The 16978-nt window shown below is 32.3% G+C and overlaps 3 protein-coding genes across 3 annotated transcripts; 2 read left to right on the top strand and 1 right to left on the bottom strand.

Annotated features, from left to right (window-relative positions):
- Positions 1-3935: 3935 nt before the first annotated feature.
- LOC146941224 (uncharacterized) lies at positions 3936-6377 on the top strand. Its single transcript, XM_085754994.1, has 2 exons — positions 3936-4449; positions 5014-6377. Exons 1-2 carry the CDS (start codon positions 4299-4301, stop codon positions 5742-5744), a joined length of 882 nt encoding a protein of 293 aa, XP_085611120.1. The 5' UTR covers positions 3936-4298; the 3' UTR covers positions 5745-6377.
- Positions 6378-10385: 4008 nt separating this feature from the next.
- Positions 10386-11554, top strand: LOC146941223 (basic blue protein-like). Its single transcript, XM_085754992.1, has 3 exons — positions 10386-10725; positions 10896-11168; positions 11349-11554. The coding sequence occupies exons 1-2, from the start codon at positions 10545-10547 to the stop codon at positions 11093-11095; spliced, it is 381 nt and encodes a 126-aa protein (XP_085611118.1). The 5' UTR covers positions 10386-10544; the 3' UTR covers positions 11096-11168; positions 11349-11554.
- Positions 11555-14778: 3224 nt separating this feature from the next.
- LOC146941222 (stearoyl-[acyl-carrier-protein] 9-desaturase 6, chloroplastic-like) lies at positions 14779-16436 on the bottom strand. The gene is made up of 2 exons (XM_085754993.1): positions 15872-16436; positions 14779-15448 (listed from the first exon to the last, which is right to left on the bottom strand). The coding sequence occupies exons 1-2, from the start codon at positions 15917-15919 to the stop codon at positions 14870-14872; spliced, it is 627 nt and encodes a 208-aa protein (XP_085611119.1). The 5' UTR covers positions 15920-16436; the 3' UTR covers positions 14779-14869.
- Between the last annotated feature and the right edge of the window lie 542 nt (positions 16437-16978).

Raw genomic sequence — 16978 nt, 5'->3', positions numbered from 1 at the left:
CAGTTGTAACAGAATACATTTATTGATATGACAAAAATACATATATCTACCGTATATATGATATAGAGAGGTACATGACAATATGCTATATATGTGTAGTTTACAAAAAGGAGTTATTAATTAGATGGGAAGAGTCAAAGTAGTTAGTTGAGAATTTTTAGGGCAAGTTGATCATGTCAAATTACGGTTTAGGTTATGATGGTGAAAATGGTGGGTTGCTTAGGTTACGTGGAAAGGTGATAGAAAAAAAGGTATATTATGGTTTTCATACAAAGACAGTTGAAGAAAAAAATAGATGTAAGTTGCCAATGCAAGTTTGCATTCTCATTGTTTGAAAGCTATTTCAAATCCTTCTATTGTGCTTGTTCAACACAAAGTTAGCTAGCTAGTAGCATCATTTTAACGGTCTATTAGTAATTCTTTGTTGTGATCTTATCCCATCTTATTACTATTTTCATCAACAAACAAAACCATAATACACACATGGTATGATATTTATTCAATATTAATGTTTTTGTGTTATTATAAATAATCGAGAAAATCTATGAATCACTTACATAGACACAAACACCGAATAAGACATTAACCCTGACAACGACACACATTGAGTTGGACACTAAAAACACGTTTGATAAGAAATATAGTATACTATATATGACTGAAGAATTGACCATAAATTAAGAATATTACATTTGAGGGCAACTAATTAAGTTCTGTCGTCTTGTTATTTATCTATAATAATGGTTGTTTATGAAATTGCATTTCATCAATCATATCATGTTGAACCTTTGAAGTCGTTTTCAAAATTGAGTGGCTACCTCAACTTGGTTAGTTTCTCTTTAATTGAAATTTACTAAGCTAAGTAATGGTCCATATACCCTATTAATTTAGACATATCATCTTGTTTCCCTTTGCAATTAGCTAGTTTGATCATCTTGGTGGCAGCTAATCACTTGATTAAACTTTTGATGCCTAGCTCTAACGAATTAAAATAGAACTTTTAAAAAAATATAGTACAATGCACCAACTTAATTAAAAGAAATCTTTGATATGGTAAAGTCTTCAGGTGGTATAAGCACAATAATCCTATATTGGGTGTGATAGGTCAACTTTTTACGTTAGCATATCAGAAAACTTCAGAGTCATGGAGGCATGTAAATTGTTTGACCGGGCGTGTAATAGGTCAATTATCCTTATTTTATTTTGACAAAATTGTTTACTTATTTTAAGAGAAATTATTTATTTATTTATAATTAAGCATGTGTTAATTTCAAGGTTAGTACAAACATTTTTGGAAAAGTAAAAAAATATAATATTACTATGTTTGATACTACTATAAGTTTATTAAAATTGTTTAAATGTATTATTTATTATTTGATGAAATAAAATTTACACATAACTTCTCAACTTTTTATTCATGAAAATAAAACACAAATATTAATACTACACACTTTCCTCTATTATTTTTCCTATTTCTATTTTATATTTGAACTCCTAAAAAAGTTAACCTGGAAATAAATTATGAAACCAAAAAACGAACACACTCTAAGAGAATTGATCAAAGTTATCCATTCAAATAATAATGATAGGCCAAGATCAAAATTTTGTCTAAGATTTTTCAACAAAATGTTATTAATTATGTAATCTTTCTTGTTTGATTGTCCCAAAACAAAAAGAATGGATATATTTTGGAGAAATAAAAATCTCACAGTCACGAAATCTCTATTGGATTTTACTACATATATGCTCCAACTGCACTGTTGCTACATACCTTTAATTTTTTATTTTATTTTATAATTTAAAATACAGAACTTAAATCTAAACCGTCCAGATCATGATCAAACGGTCAATGATATTCTTAATGCATGCAATGTCGACTAAAGAGAAGTCGGATCCCTAATCGACCAATTACTATATATATTGGATATTCATTTAAGGGTTAAATATATTTTTTCGTCCTTATAAAATGGTATGTTTTCATCCTCACAAAGTTATTTGTTTTGCTTTTAAATCCCTAATGACTAATTTATGTTCATATAAATGTCAAGATTATGACTCTTTTATGTTAAAGATATATTCATGTCATGTCCACTTATTATCTTCAACCCTTGTATGTTCATCATATGTTCAACAAATGTCACGAACATGTCAAAATTGTATCCATTAAAGACCAAAAACAAAGCAAATTATTTTATGAGAATGAAAACATTCAATTTTATAGAGACTGAAAACTTATTTAACTATTCATTTAATATTTAGTGTGTAGGTAATTTTATTCATAGATTGATCAACATGTTGATGTTTACATACAACCTGTATTGTAATATTTTGATGAGAAAATAGGTATTCGATTTCGTGGGGTATGAAATCTCAATCAGTTAAGAAACACATTAGAATAATTATCATCACAATATGTTTTATTTGACTTGCCATCTGCATGGAATTGAAAAACAGAAAACAAAGGCAGACGGTTTGAAAGTAATTTTCTGGATGCTATACTTACACGCCATTTGAATTAATCGTTAAGATTTAATTTAATCTGATTTTGACACCTCTTTACCTCTTTCATGCCAATCAAATTTAAATTGCTGATAAGAACAAAAGAAAATTGCATAAAACTGATCATGACAATTCCCTCATGTTAGTTAGTTAATCCGATTTGCTTTATCTTTTTGTTAGAATCAATTAAAGTATCCGTTTAAACAGTTAACTAGTTAGTCTCTAGTAATACTACGTATTTTGCCACCCAATGCAACAATCTTATACCATGTACAAATTAACTCTCTACACCACTTAAAAAGCATAGAATTCTTGATATCCATAAAGCAAAATTGACTTGATTCATTTTCTTAAAAAATAATTAATTATATGAAAAAGTGATTTATCGTTAAATGAGTGGAATTTTTTAAATTTTTTTGGACAAAATCGTTAAATGAGTGGAAGTTGGTATTATCATATACGCAAGAAAACTTTATGATATTAAAGGTTTCACCTAAAAAAATTCAAATTAGTTCAGGTAAAAAAAAAAAAAAAAACTCTTATTTCCTTTTCACAAAATTTATCGATAGAATTTCTGACAGATTTCACATTTTCTAAATTTATGTCACAAGTTTAATTTTTTTCAATTAGTGTTACAAGATGACAATTTGTATTTGAAACGACTAATGTCATCTTTCTATGTTGTATTTCGGGTTCGGTTGGTTACTATTTGCATGTTAAAATGAGTTTAAACCTCACTCCTAAGAGCTAACTCATAAGATAATTGTGCCGAAAAACATATATACATGCTCAAGAATCTTAAGAATATGATACGCCAATCCAACCTCAATAGTTTTAACGAGAGGTGATGAAAATTGTGAGCAAATTCTTCTTAAGCTTGCTGACAATATTATAAGTATATGTGTCCGTACGTAGCTCACCAAATTTGTTACTGCCACGTTTCCATTTAAGGGCATGATGACTTTGGGTTTTGCAAGCTATCTCTTGCATTGATTAATGAAGATACGATTCGTTGATTTTCATCTACTACATGAGTTCATTAAGATAAAAGATGGATGAGCCTAAACAAGCAAAGTTCAATTCATGGAAAATTAATTGATTGCATATTTGCTCATGAACAGCTGAATATAATTCCAATTATATCGTTTTTTGTACAAATTATATTAATATTAAGATCCTTTAAAAAAATTAAGATAGTTAATAAAATATATATGTCAATTACTTGATTTTATACTTCTTTTGGTTTGAATATCAATATCAATTACATTATTGGAGTTATATATATTAGCTAAAAATTATATTAAGATAAAATATACAAATTTGGATGATGATAATAATAATGAAATTATAAGTTAGGACTTAAACTCTCCAACAACTTTGCCGATATTTGCTTAGAAACTGCTTCAATAGTTTACTAAGGTCACAATTATCTGATGTGCGAAATGAATCAGTCTAGGATCAAGGAGAGATGTCCCTTTAGTAAAAGCATACGGTAACAAACAATTGGAGTTGATTATATTAACGTGGTACTATGGTAATTTGTATAATAATTGATTGGGTACGGTTTGAAAACGAACGGGTCTTCTATCCACATAAATAGGGCACAATTGTCTTGTGAAGACAACAAAAGTGACTTCTCATCCACAACCCTAAACCAACCCCTCTCCCTTCACTTTCTTATATATATTCTTCAAGACTTCTCTCTCCCATGCTTGATGCTCAAGACTTTTGTTAAGGTTGCACCATAATTCTATAAACAGTATCTATAGCATCCTCATCAGCCTCTGCAACTACCACACATGGAGGATTCTTCTTCTGCAGCCGAAGATACCAAGAGTTGTCCACGTGGTCACTGGCGACCCGCTGAAGATGAAAAACTTCGTCAACTTGTTGAACAATATGGTGCCCAGAATTGGAATTCAATTGCTGAAAAACTCCAAGGAAGATCAGGTATGTATTATGTAATATTAATTCAAGCTTTATTATTAATTGATGATTTATTAGCCTCCTTGTTTAATTTTCAAATTCATAGTGAAATTGGGAGAGTACTGCAAACATAGACATGTGCTCTTATTAACCAGAAATGCCATGTTAAGAAGAAGGATATCAGGAAGTTTCTTGATGGTGTTTATGTTAGTGAGAAGGGATCGGTGGTAACTGAAGAATAGATGATGATGCTCAAAATAAGCATATCTTTTTGTAGTTTAATTCAAGTTTCTGTTGTTCTTGGATTGGTTACTGTTTTGTGGCGATTACTTAGACATCTTTTACATTTGCTTGTTGAGTTTGGAATTTTTGGTTATTTTGGTTTTCTCTATTGGAATATCTTGCTTAAAAAAAAAAAAAAATTGTTATGATCTCTTAAACTCATCTTGTACTCAACCAATAAAATTTTAATTGGTAAGAAACTAGTATATATTGTTTCCATCTATTAATTATCTCATGTACTGTTGTATATAAAATAAATAAAAAATTAAGCAATAAGTAAATTTTTTTTTTCCTTTTAATTGGCAGGGAAAAGTTGTAGGTTGAGGTGGTTCAATCAGCTAGATCCAAGAATTAACAGAAGACCTTTCACAGAAGAGGAAGAAGAGAGACTACTTGCGGCTCATCGGATTCACGGGAACAAATGGGCACTAATAGCAAGACTTTTCCCTGGTAGAACTGATAATGCTGTGAAGAATCATTGGCATGTTATAATGGCTAGAAAACAAAGGGAACAATCCAAGTTATGTGGCAAGAGAAGTTTTCAAGAAGTTTTTTCTAACTCCTCTATACTTAATTTCCCTTACACAACGAGAATAGGATATGAGAATGGAAGATTCTATGATAATACACCTTCTAGTTCTCTTGCCTCTTGGAATTTTGCTTCTATGTCAACAACAACAACAAACACTACTACTGCTACTACTATTTTACCTGAAAATTGCATCACAAGAAAAGGATCTAATATTTATAAAGGCTCAGATAGATCATTTCTCTACAGAATTTGTCCAAATCAAGCATTCTCATCACTTCCAAATTACAAGAGGGTTGCTCCAAATGTTTTTGGTTTTTTAAATTCTTCTGATGATGGAAGGATAAAGAAGGATTTGGTGAGTAGTTTATGTGATAACTCATCAACATTAATCACAAACTTAAAGTCTTCCACGGAGAAAGAGCAAGATCGCGATGAGGTCGAAATTGAGCAGCACAAAGAAGTTCCTTTCATTGATTTTCTTGGTGTTGGTGTCTCTTCATCATAATTAATAATTAAACTCATGAAGTATATTTAACTTCATGTAATTCATATCTATATATACTCTATAGTGTAGTTTTCTAGTTAGCAAATAGAAAATTTAGTTCATCTGCATGAGCATGAGGCCTTTCAATTCAGATATAAGGAAGCTGATGCTGCCTCATTAATTTTCTAAGGTTAATTAATTAGGAATAGAGTGAAAATTTTACAGCTTTTTTTGTTAAATTTTTTGTTTTTGTTTAGTTTCTGAGGAATAAAGCTTTCAGTGTGGATCAAATGAAGGGTAGTGTGAGGAACACATTTGGTGCGAGCGTGTGGCTTGGATCATTCTCTATGAATAAGTAAGGTATATTGAAAATTTGCAGACATTCATTGAAATTTCTTGTTTCTGTGTAATATATAGCAACTTTGATCCTTTATGATTTCACCAATTAAGAACAAAAGTGGTTGCAGATATAGCTGTCTTTCATGTGATAGTAGTATTTATTACCATTGCATGGTTGTAGACTAGCTTGTTGTTGTAGCTATAACTTCTTAATTATGAACATAATCCATGCACAAGAGTACATGAGATTTGATTGATGCTTTGTTTTGATGTACAATCTCATATTGGAAAACAATTAAGGTTAATTTTATAAAACTAGAAGATAATAAATTATAGATGCTTCCTTATATTGTGTGTTTGCATTTAACTTGGGAGTATCATTTGTATTCATTGTTCTATTACTGTAATTCTTCTTTTGTTGTTTAAAAAGTTGTAGATGCTTCTTTTAGTATAGACTATATATATAACGTGTACGCGGATTGTTTGAGCTAGCATTCAAAACTATCAATTTTTTACGACCTAACTAATATATACACTTTCTATTTTTATATATTTACTTTAGTAAAAAATAGTTTATTTAACTAATATATGATTTACAATTATATATAGTTAAAAAAACTAACACACAGTTATATTCGTTTTGAAAATAATTTATAATTGATTTAGATTTAACAATATATAGTAAGACTCTATTAAGTATATTGACCTTCTTGTGGGGCCAACATGCACAAAGTTTCTACCTGAGGCTTCTTCTAGCGTCAATTTGCGGTAGATTTGGAGTTGGAGTAATAAGTATGTCAACCTCAAAGGAAGAGTTGTCAACCTAAACTCGAATCTAAATAGCATCTCGATCTTTCATCTCTCCTTTTTGAACACATCCGTAAAGGTTTGGAAGCAAATTACACAACTCCAAACTCGCTTTCATCAGGGACGCTTAAAAGTTGGCAACAAAATATCCATGATCAAATGGGAGGATGTTTGTAAGCAAAAGAGAAATGTGGCTTACGAGTTAGAGACTTGAGAATTTTTTAATGTGGATGTGGATATGTATCCACGGTAATTATTGCTAGGTTATCATGGACGTGGAGGGATTAAATTGTGTGTTTGTTGTTACATTGAGACAACACAATTTTTCTTTCTTACCCATGTGTTTTATGTTTCTTGTTCTCAAAGGATATTATCATACTAATATATTATACGTATCAATTATGAGACTCTTTGCAAGTGGCAGACTTAGCTCATAGTGTGAGATCTAGCATTTTCACCATTATGCCAATCTTTTGGAGCACATTAGGGCATTCATGTTGAAGGAGTGGGTGATCTTTATTTATCATATTTTTCGAGAAGACAACGTGTGTGCAATTTGTTTTTGTCAAAACGGGAACAAAATACTTTACATGATCCTTACTTTGTATTAAACTCTGCCCTTTTAGGTGAGGCGTTAGGTGTTTCCTTTTTAAAGATGTAGTTTTTTCTTACTCTTTTTTTCAAGTAACCAAAAAATAATCTCGAACAAATAAACTGATCTTTATCGAATTAGCGTACCTTACACTATGTTTATTTATATTATTATATTTACCATTCAAACGATAAACAAAATACCAAGTGAATAATAAACAAACCACTACTATGAATTTTATTTTATTTTAGAGATGAATATATATGCAATATCAATGTAAAGTTATTTTAGATTGACATCTAATCACAACTCTTCAATTTGCAGCATCATGTTTGAAATCACAACTCTTCATGACCTTAAATTGACCTTAAGTGATTTATTTAACATGATATGCAAATGAATATTGTTTGTAGAACAATTTTATAGATGGCATTTCACGTTTTATTTTCTCTTAATTTTAATATATATACACATGTAAATAATTCATGCTTGAGTGAAGGATCAATTTATGGCGACTTTCAACTACTACTTATACACGTGATTCTATTCTAAACCCAAATAAAAGTATATCCTGACGTAAAATAGTCACTGGAATCAAACAATGACCTCATAACTGTCAGTTTGGACATATGTCAATAAAATACAAAATGAGGTAGGATGAAAGAAGTGTGAAAAAGGTCATACATATGAAGTGTATTGAATAAATTGAAGATGTGATCTATTTAATTAAAGTCCGAAAAATGTTGATTTTTTTTTTTACAATGCTAATCAAAACAAAAAAGAGAGAAAACAAAAGAACAAACTACACTTTAGAGAAAAAACTATTTAATTAAATTTGTAATGAAATAAACTATTTTTTTGTGCTAGTCAAAGAAACTATTAAACAATAATAGTTACAATATATTTTTTGAGAGGAATATGTATTATATATTTTGGATGCAATTTAAATTTTTCATGGAATAAATTTAAATTTAAAGGAGTATTAAATGAAATCAAATATTTTCAAGATGTTTTCTTAGTCTTGATGAATTAAAGTATTTATTTCTTATAAAAAAAACCCGATGAAGATATGGAACCACTTCCAAATAGGGGAGAAAATTTCTATCTAGCACCCTTCATATATTCACTCTGCTATAGATGCTACAGCATTTTTGACATAGATTTTGTTCAACACTTGCTTGTTTCAACTTCAAATTCATTAGCAACCTTTATAGATTAATAAATTGAATTTAATTAAAATTAGCATCAACTAAACCCAAAGTAGGAAAGAAAATCATTATTCACTTGATCCTAAACTAGACCAATTCACCACATTTACACAAGAAATTAATACACTTATTCATATGTAAATTCAAACGAGGACCGTATGGACAATGCATAAAATATACAAGGTCTGAGGTTCGAACTCCGACCATAAAAAAAAATGTAAATTCAAACTTAAATCGTGAATAACTAGTTATTAATTTGTAAAAAAGCACCTACTAATCATAGTTGTAAGTCCTCACCTTGCCGACTTAGGAATCTTGGGTTAAAATGTAGCCATATGCTTCATTTATGCAGGAATCTATTGCTTGTGCTAAGGTTCCCCAACCGCACATCAACATACCCAACATGTGTACCCCTGATTCGGATTCCCTGCTTTTCATGAGGGAAAGGTACCCTACCTTTCAGTCAATGTTGTTCATCGAATGATCAATTAGGGTTCCAAATTAAGCATGTGTCCAACTCTTTATTTTCATAAAGAAAAGTTAAAACAAATGAACATGATATCTAAAATTTGGCTCTTTATCAATATTTTTACCAAACAAAATGTAATAGAGCATTAAACTTTTTTAATCAACCTCTTTTTATCTGGACGACGATACCTATATTTGAATATGCATTTAGTTTTCACATTTTGCGTTTCAAAGTTGTTTCACTGCAACTTTTTGAAAGCTACAAACTGTAACTTTATGAAAGCTACTAATGGTGGATTTTGTATTTTTTTTCTTCATTTTTTCATGAAGGAAGAAAAGAGGAATTAATGGGTATTGTAAGTGACAAAGTGACTTTGCTGTCGTGACAAAGTGACTTTGCTGCCATGACAGAGTGACTTTGCTGCCACGATCCAATGAAATTCAGGTATTATCGCTTCGATTCGTCAATTGAATACAAATTAATGTATCGTGCCTCTAAAAAAAAGAAATTAGTAGAGCGAAGCCTGTTAAGGGTAAAAGCGTAATGACATTTAAAATAAATAAGAAACGTGTCTATTAAAAAATATGGGGGGTGCCAATAGTTGGTTCAAGTGTAGAGTGGTGTCCAACCAAGCTTCAGGGGTGGGCAACATAAACTTTAAGCAAAGTTAGAAAGTTGCTCTTTAGGCATCCACTATTTATTTTCATGTACTTTGAATTGATGAAAATACTCTCAACAACAGTTAACTATCGTTCAAGAGACTTTTTAAACTAGAAACACTGATTTAAATCACAATTAGACTGATCTAAAAAGTGACGAACAATGCCGCTCAACCAACGGTAATTGCATTTTTAGAGCAATTAGAGGCGCCTAAAGAGCAACTCTCTCAAAGTTAAACACTCATGATTGGCATTCTTAGTGGAGTAATTGCTTTAATCATTACAAGCCTTAAAGCTCCAGGCCTCAATCTTCTGCCCCCTAAATTCACGCTGCTTTGGGGTACAAGTGATTCCCCCACCTGTTGTAAAAAAAATTCTCCACCACAAAATTAGAATAAAATATGTGAAATGTTAAAGGGTTATTTATTGAAGCACCACAGCTCAAAGTGCAGTAAAAATTGAATAGTTAAAAGAAAAAAAAGGGAGAGGATGGTAATGTCGGTACCTAGCTAGTGAGTAGCATCCAACTTAAAAAAACAAAAAAACTATTGAATGATTGACCCCATAGCTTGTGAGATCCACAATATTCAATCTACACAATATTAAAACACTTTTGGCCCCATAGCTCAACAGATTCATCAATTCCATTATATAAAGGGATAAGTCTCAACCTTGCAAACCAACTCAACCATCTCACTAGAATTGCTATAGGCATCTATAGTTTATACCAAGAGAAATAGTGAGAATATGACTGAGGGAAGAGGCAGTGCATCTATGAACATGGTCACTGTAATTTCACTGCTGTGCCTTTTGTTTCTGGCTGAAAGTGCTAATGCAGCATCTTACACCGTTGGAGGACCTGGGGGATGGACATACAAAACTGATACTTGGCCTAATGGAAAAAAGTTTAAAGCTGGTGATGTGCTCAGTAAGTTTAAATTTAATTTGTCATACATACTGATATAAATTAATTTAATTACCGTACAATTGGGATATTTGATGAGACCAAAACTATATTTCTCAATTTTACAAAATTGTTTTGGAAGAAATCAAGTTGTAACTTTAATTATATGTGCATATGGTAATTGATTGTTGCAGGCTTCAACTATGATTCAACCACACACAATGTGGTTGCCGTGGACAAAAGTGGATACAACAACTGTAAGACACCGGGAGGTGCTAAAGTGTTCAGTTCAGGGAATGACCAAATCAGGCTATCAAGAGGACAAAACTACTTCATATGCAGCTATCCTGGTCACTGCCAATCTGGGATGAAGGTTTCCATCTATGCAGTTTAGTCCTCTAGCAATGTGACTTGACTACAGTAGTTAATTAGTTAATTAATGGTCAATTAGCTGTAGTGGTATGATTGTGATATTTGAACATCCATTTGAGACAACTCTTGTGACAACTTCTTTTCTCTCTCTTTTCATTGGTAAAAAACAATGTAGAGAGAAAAAGGAAGAGAGAGAATAATAGTATAATGTGAGTATGAGAGAGAAGGTTGTCAAAAAGTTGTCATAAAGTGGTTGTACAAATATCATTTCTCTTTCTTTAATTACCATATAAATAACAGCATGAGTACTAGGCTACTAGCTATATGTTGATTTGGTGATCAATATGTAAAAGGAGTGTGGTGAGGTGGCTTTCTTTATAAAATTGTATGTTTGATATGTTTGTTTTTGTGGTGTGCTGTGTGAGGATTTATATATAATATATATGATAGAGTCATAGAGATTAACTATCTTGCACTAAAAGATCCCTTTGTTTGTTTACGGTCTAAGTTTTTATTTTGGTTTATTTAATTCAATGGTTCCGTAAATAATTTCAAGTTTTCATTTTCGTCCCACAATTAATAAAACTCCCGTTTTGGTCCCTCAGATTTTCCTTTGTTTGCCATAGGGGTGAGCACAAAATCCGAACCCGTCCACCAACCGATATATCCGAGTCACCCGCGGGTCCACCGGGCGGGTTAAAATGGATCTCGGGTGAAGAAAGACTAAAAAATAGGGTCTGTGTGGGTTTAGACGGTGGAGTCCGGTTTTTACAAATCCAAAACCGTGTAAACCGAACCTGACTGACCTAAACAAAATTTACTCCACAAAACCCAATCCATTATACATATCCATATACGCCTCTTTTCTCCCAATTCAACATTTTTCTTCTATTTCTTTAAATTTGAATTTCATCTCTGTCTTCCTCTATCTCTTTTGCGATTGCATTAACATAGATCTCTCCTTTTATTTTTGTATTCCTATTATGTGAGAGCACCTCCTACATGCAAGCATCTTGTGTTGATTTACTATGTAGATCCACTTAAACATGAAAACTTTTCTTAAGATTTAGCCATGATCTACTCATAGATCCAGATCTGTCCAAGTCCAATGTGCAATATTTTAATTATGAACACGTGATATTGGGAACAAGAAAAACAATGATAACCGATCTTTGGCCTTTTTCTTGTTAAATTGTTTATAACGTGATATTTTAATGATTGCTATGATACTCTGATCTATGGCCTTTTTCTTGTTAATTTATTGATGAAAGTCTTGTTAAAAAATAGCCAGATAAATTTGAGATGAATAAAAAAATATTGGAGAAATAACCGAATGAACCCACCCGATCAAGCCGAGACCCGTCCAAACCGAAAACCGCACAAACCGTATTAATTTATGGGCGGAATTGGGTCTTTAAATTGGATGCTCGGTTTCATACATCTTGCCGAGTTCAGGCCCGAACCCGCCCGAACCCGACCGATGCTCTACCCTAGTTTGCAAAATAAATCCCGACCGTTAACTTTCACTCCAAATGTCTATGGTGGACCTACCTTAAAGTGGTCTATCAAAGACCTTAATAATTTTGTTAATTTTAACCATTCGATCTATTTATCATAAAAGGGACCGTTATATCTCCACCTTCTTCTTCTTGTTCATGATCTTCATAAAATAATGCTAAAGATGTGAAATGCCTAAAATAACCCTAATCCCAAATTAAAAATCCCAATTTATTTTCTCCTCTTCGTCTCCGACGAGCATCTTCTTCCCTTTCCTGTTACGTGACTTGTAATTTTTTTTATTTTTATTTTTTAAATTAAAAAAATAAAAAATAAAAAAATTACACACGTGGCGTCTACGTCAGCATTGACTTGGTCAAAATTGGCCTCTGGCGCCAAAATTGCAAAAGGGGCAGTACTTAGGGGGCTGAATTGTATTTTATTTTGTTAGGGGCCAAAATCGTAACTTCCTAATATTTAGGGGGCCAAAACTGCTATTAAGCCTATTTATTATTGAAGAATAAAAGAAGATGAAGAGAGATTATAAATAGTTAAGGACATTATAAGTAAAACAGAAATTATTTTCTGAAAAGTAACAAAATTTGTTAGGTTTCTTAGAGATGTTTTAAGGAACCTATTAGGAGTTTAGTTAGTCCTTTTATTGCTTTGTGATGAAAAAAGCAGAATCACCTTAAAAATAATGAAGCCACATATACAAGATAACTCCAGCTTCAAAAAAGATTGACTAACATGCACTCGATTTGCAAGAACCACACTGAAAAATAAGCCAAAACAACCACAACACATGCAGAAAAAGAAAAGAAACAATCCACTATCTCTAACCAACGTAAACAGAAGCACCCTTGCCATAAATAAGATCCATATAATAATCAATTTGAAAATCAATCAACTCTAGAAAGACACCTTTTTCTCTTCAGCCAGCAATACCAAAACAATCAAAAACAAAGAAAAGAAAGCACTACACATAAATAAAATGATGCACAATACTCCTAAATCGCTTTGACACGCGATTGATGCGCAGAACACAACCAAAAGGCGATGTAATAATAGATACTAATTGACTTAATCCTCAGCCACTTCCATGAAGTCACCTTCACAAACTCCAACATATTGTCTAGTTGAATCTCCAGCATAGCGGAAAATGTTTTCGTTTCTTGTCTTCCATATGCTCCACACACACGTACGCAAACCACATCACACTGAATCGCCTTGAGAATGCTCTGCTGCTTCCAACCAGATCCCACATATGCAGTTTTGCCTATTTATAATGGAAAATTTTATGGTGAAGTTATGAGAATGATTTTTCTGGTGAAGTTAACCCTATGACCAATCATTGAGCATTGTGTATTTAATCCATGCCACGTGTCAGATTATATAGTGTATTGCACATTTGCCCATAAGGTGTCATTATATCCTTGTTGCAATTAAGTCCCGGATTAAATCAAAATTAAACATTTGTATTTTTATTATATTTTATTTTGTAAATCATAAAGTTTATGCATCTAAAACAGAATATGTTCCTTTCGAATCCCTTTCATTTGCAGAAGTCTGAATCTGTTCATCTTCATCAGTTCCTTTCCTTCCAAAATCTCATCATCTTCATCAGATCAATTTTGTTCATCCCTTTCTCTCCAAAATTCATCTGCTCCAACACCAACCATACCTTTCACATTCTCAAACCCTAAAACCTTCTTGCTTAATCAAATCGATAGAGATTGGTTTCCCTTTTTTGTAAAATAAGGAACCTCGTGAATGATTCATTTATTAACATATTTCCTTGATTAAGAATTCAACGAGGATATAGTAATGATTCAACGACGAAAATTGAAGAGCATGTATCAAAATGATTCATTTATGAATTCAAACAAGACCCTTTTGGTTTTTATTAACATATTTCCTTGATTAAAGTTGTAGTACGGATACAGTAATGCAATAATTTAAGTTAGCAAAATCCCCTTTTGCAGATGAAGAAGAAAGAGGATGATTAAAAATGATAATTTGAGCATAATTAATAAATAATTTAATTTTAAATAAAATAAGTTAATAAATTAAAATAATTAATATTTTGTATAAGGATTGATTTGTAATAAGGTAATGTTTAGTTTTAGAGTGATCCACCAGCAGGACACTAGCCGACATAACATCAACAGTTATGTTATTGGCTAAAAAATAATACCATTTGCTACATTTATTGTTCTAAAAAAAAAAGCTGCATTTACTATAACTTACTTAATTCTGCTATCAATCACAACAATCATTCAGGGAAGGCAGTAAATCTTCACAATGACACTTCTTTATTGAAGATCCAAGTGAATTTGTGGTTGATCTTGCTTGTTCGCTCATCGATCTTGCTTGTTCGCTCATCAAGACGTGCCTGTATTCTCCTTATTCTAGGTGCAAGTTCACACACAAACTCTTGTGCACGTTGTCCCTCACTTGTCAAACCATCAAGCTTCTCCAGTTTCCACCGTCCGATCAAAAATTCTAAAATATCAGCGTAATCATTGGTCGTGTACATCCCAATACGTTGTCCCACAGCTGAAAAATGATCGAAGAGGTATGGATCTTGTCCATCATGCATCAAGTGTGCGGGCATCGTAATCTTGTTACACATCATATTTGATATGGCCATCATAGTCTCTGTGGGGTCCACTTCTAGCAGCTTTTCCACAATTCTCACATATGCGTTTTCATGGCGCTTTTCATCTGCGGCAATGGTTCCACATATGCGTGCAAGTACCAGATCACCTCTCTCTTTAGCCAACCTAGCTAGGTTGCCGTGTGACACAAATGTGGCGCGCTCTTGGAAGGATGTGTACACAAAGCCCATGTATGGGTTGTTTTCAGTAGCCCAATCCTACACCATGAATAATCAATTAATTTAGTTAGAAGCATATAAATGAGTTGCAACATTAATTATTGGTTTGCCATCTATAATAGAAAAGTTGGTAGAAACTAGATTTACGTGGTTTGGGTATGTAGAGAGAAGGTTGTAATAAGAAGAGTAAATTAGATGGAAGAGAGTCAAATCACTAGAGGTAGGGGAAGACCTAGAGTAACTATCAAAAAGGGTTTAGAGATCAATGAGTTGGAGAAAACATATAATTTTTTTTATAGAACGCTTGGTGGGATAAAGTTTGGTTGTTGTTGTAAGTATTGTTTTGTCAATATTACATTTTGTTAGTTGCAAGAGAAAAATTGATTTAAAAGTATAAAATAAAGGTGATGTAAGTATAAAACTTGTGTTCATGTGTATGTGTGACATTGATGCATATATTACCATGCCAGCTCCAATCAAATAATGAATGGTCTTCTCAATCATGTGCATATCAAGTCGACCAGAGAGAGATAAGTTTTGAGTAAATCTCCATGTCTATTCTCTTCAGCGGTCCAAGAACGTGACCATATAGCCCATGGTGAGAGACTTGAACCAGTTTCATCCCCAACCCCATCCAACTGGTTTATCCATGTTTGGTATGTAGGTAATGCTTCCTCGGTGATCATGCTACCTGCCAAAGCCACGAGATAATCGTCTGGAAGCTCGTTTGTTCGATCCCTTAAGGCCTTCACTTGATCGATGAACTCATCCGATGACAGTGTTGAGTTTGGCAATAAGTCATGGGGTTGCCAGCTCTCCTCAACTGGTTTGACCAGTGGCAGAACATTTTGCAATGCCCATCTCTCTAGTGACTTGAACACTTCTGTTTTCTCTGGTGGCATTGAGTGTGTCTTTTGGGATCTTAAGGTTATTTTGGATGAGGAGTTTACGTAGCACTGTATTGGGATCCTTGCAAGTGGCAGTCCTTGGGTACATATTGATATCACCATATTGTTGAGTTGAAGCATGGTAACCAATGACCAATCAACTATTTATATAGTAAAGGACCGGCAATGCTAAAATATATTTTGGACATAAAATATTTAAGAGGATATGCATTTTTTTTTAAACAAGCAAATAAAATATATTAATATAAGATAAAAAAGGATACATTAAAAATGAATGGTCTGTCCAAATATAGACCCTTCAAAAAGGGTCGAGTGGTAAACCATTGTTATTTTTAATAAAAACAGATAATTTTATAATAATAAAATAATAATAAAAAGGGAAGAAGTATAATATTTTAAAAGTATTTAGTAAAAATATTTTTTAGTAAAAAGTAAATTATTTTGATTTTGTTGATGGGTAAATGAAAATTTCCCCTACTCTATATATTTATTAATAAAAAGTAAAAGTCAATGATTTTCCCCCTATTCTATTTGTTTCCCCCCTATATTAATGAAAGACAATTAAGAATTTCCCCCTGAAGCTCATACCCTTTGGTTTCCAATTAGGGGTGGAAATAGGCTAGGCCGGGCCGGGCTTTGTAAGGCCTAAGTCTGGCCTACT

Source organism: Medicago sativa, chromosome 3 (assembly GCF_051527215.1).
Source record: "Medicago sativa cultivar Bolivia chromosome 3, Bolivia_mono, whole genome shotgun sequence".
NCBI classification, from domain to species: Eukaryota; Viridiplantae; Streptophyta; class Magnoliopsida; order Fabales; family Fabaceae; genus Medicago; species Medicago sativa.
This window is presented reverse-complemented; position numbering and strand designations above follow the sequence as displayed.

Bases quoted from the DNA above. Each gene is read 5' to 3' on its own strand.
- LOC146941224 (XM_085754994.1), top strand. From the start codon at position 4,299: ATGGAGGATTCTTCTTCTGCAGCCGAAGATACCAAGAGTTGTCCACGT. The intron at 4,450-5,013 runs GTATGTATTATG...TTTAATTGGCAG, and splicing joins AAAACTCCAAGGAAGATCAG to GGAAAAGTTGTAGGTTGAGG.
- LOC146941223 (XM_085754992.1), top strand. From the start codon at position 10,545: ATGACTGAGGGAAGAGGCAGTGCATCTATGAACATGGTCACTGTAATT. The intron at 10,726-10,895 runs GTAAGTTTAAAT...TGATTGTTGCAG, and splicing joins TAAAGCTGGTGATGTGCTCA to GCTTCAACTATGATTCAACC.
- LOC146941222 (XM_085754993.1), bottom strand. From the start codon at position 15,919: ATGCACATGATTGAGAAGACCATTCATTATTTGATTGGAGCTGGCATG. The intron at 15,449-15,871 runs GTAATATATGCA...TTCATGGTGTAG, and splicing joins ATTTGATTGGAGCTGGCATG to GATTGGGCTACTGAAAACAA.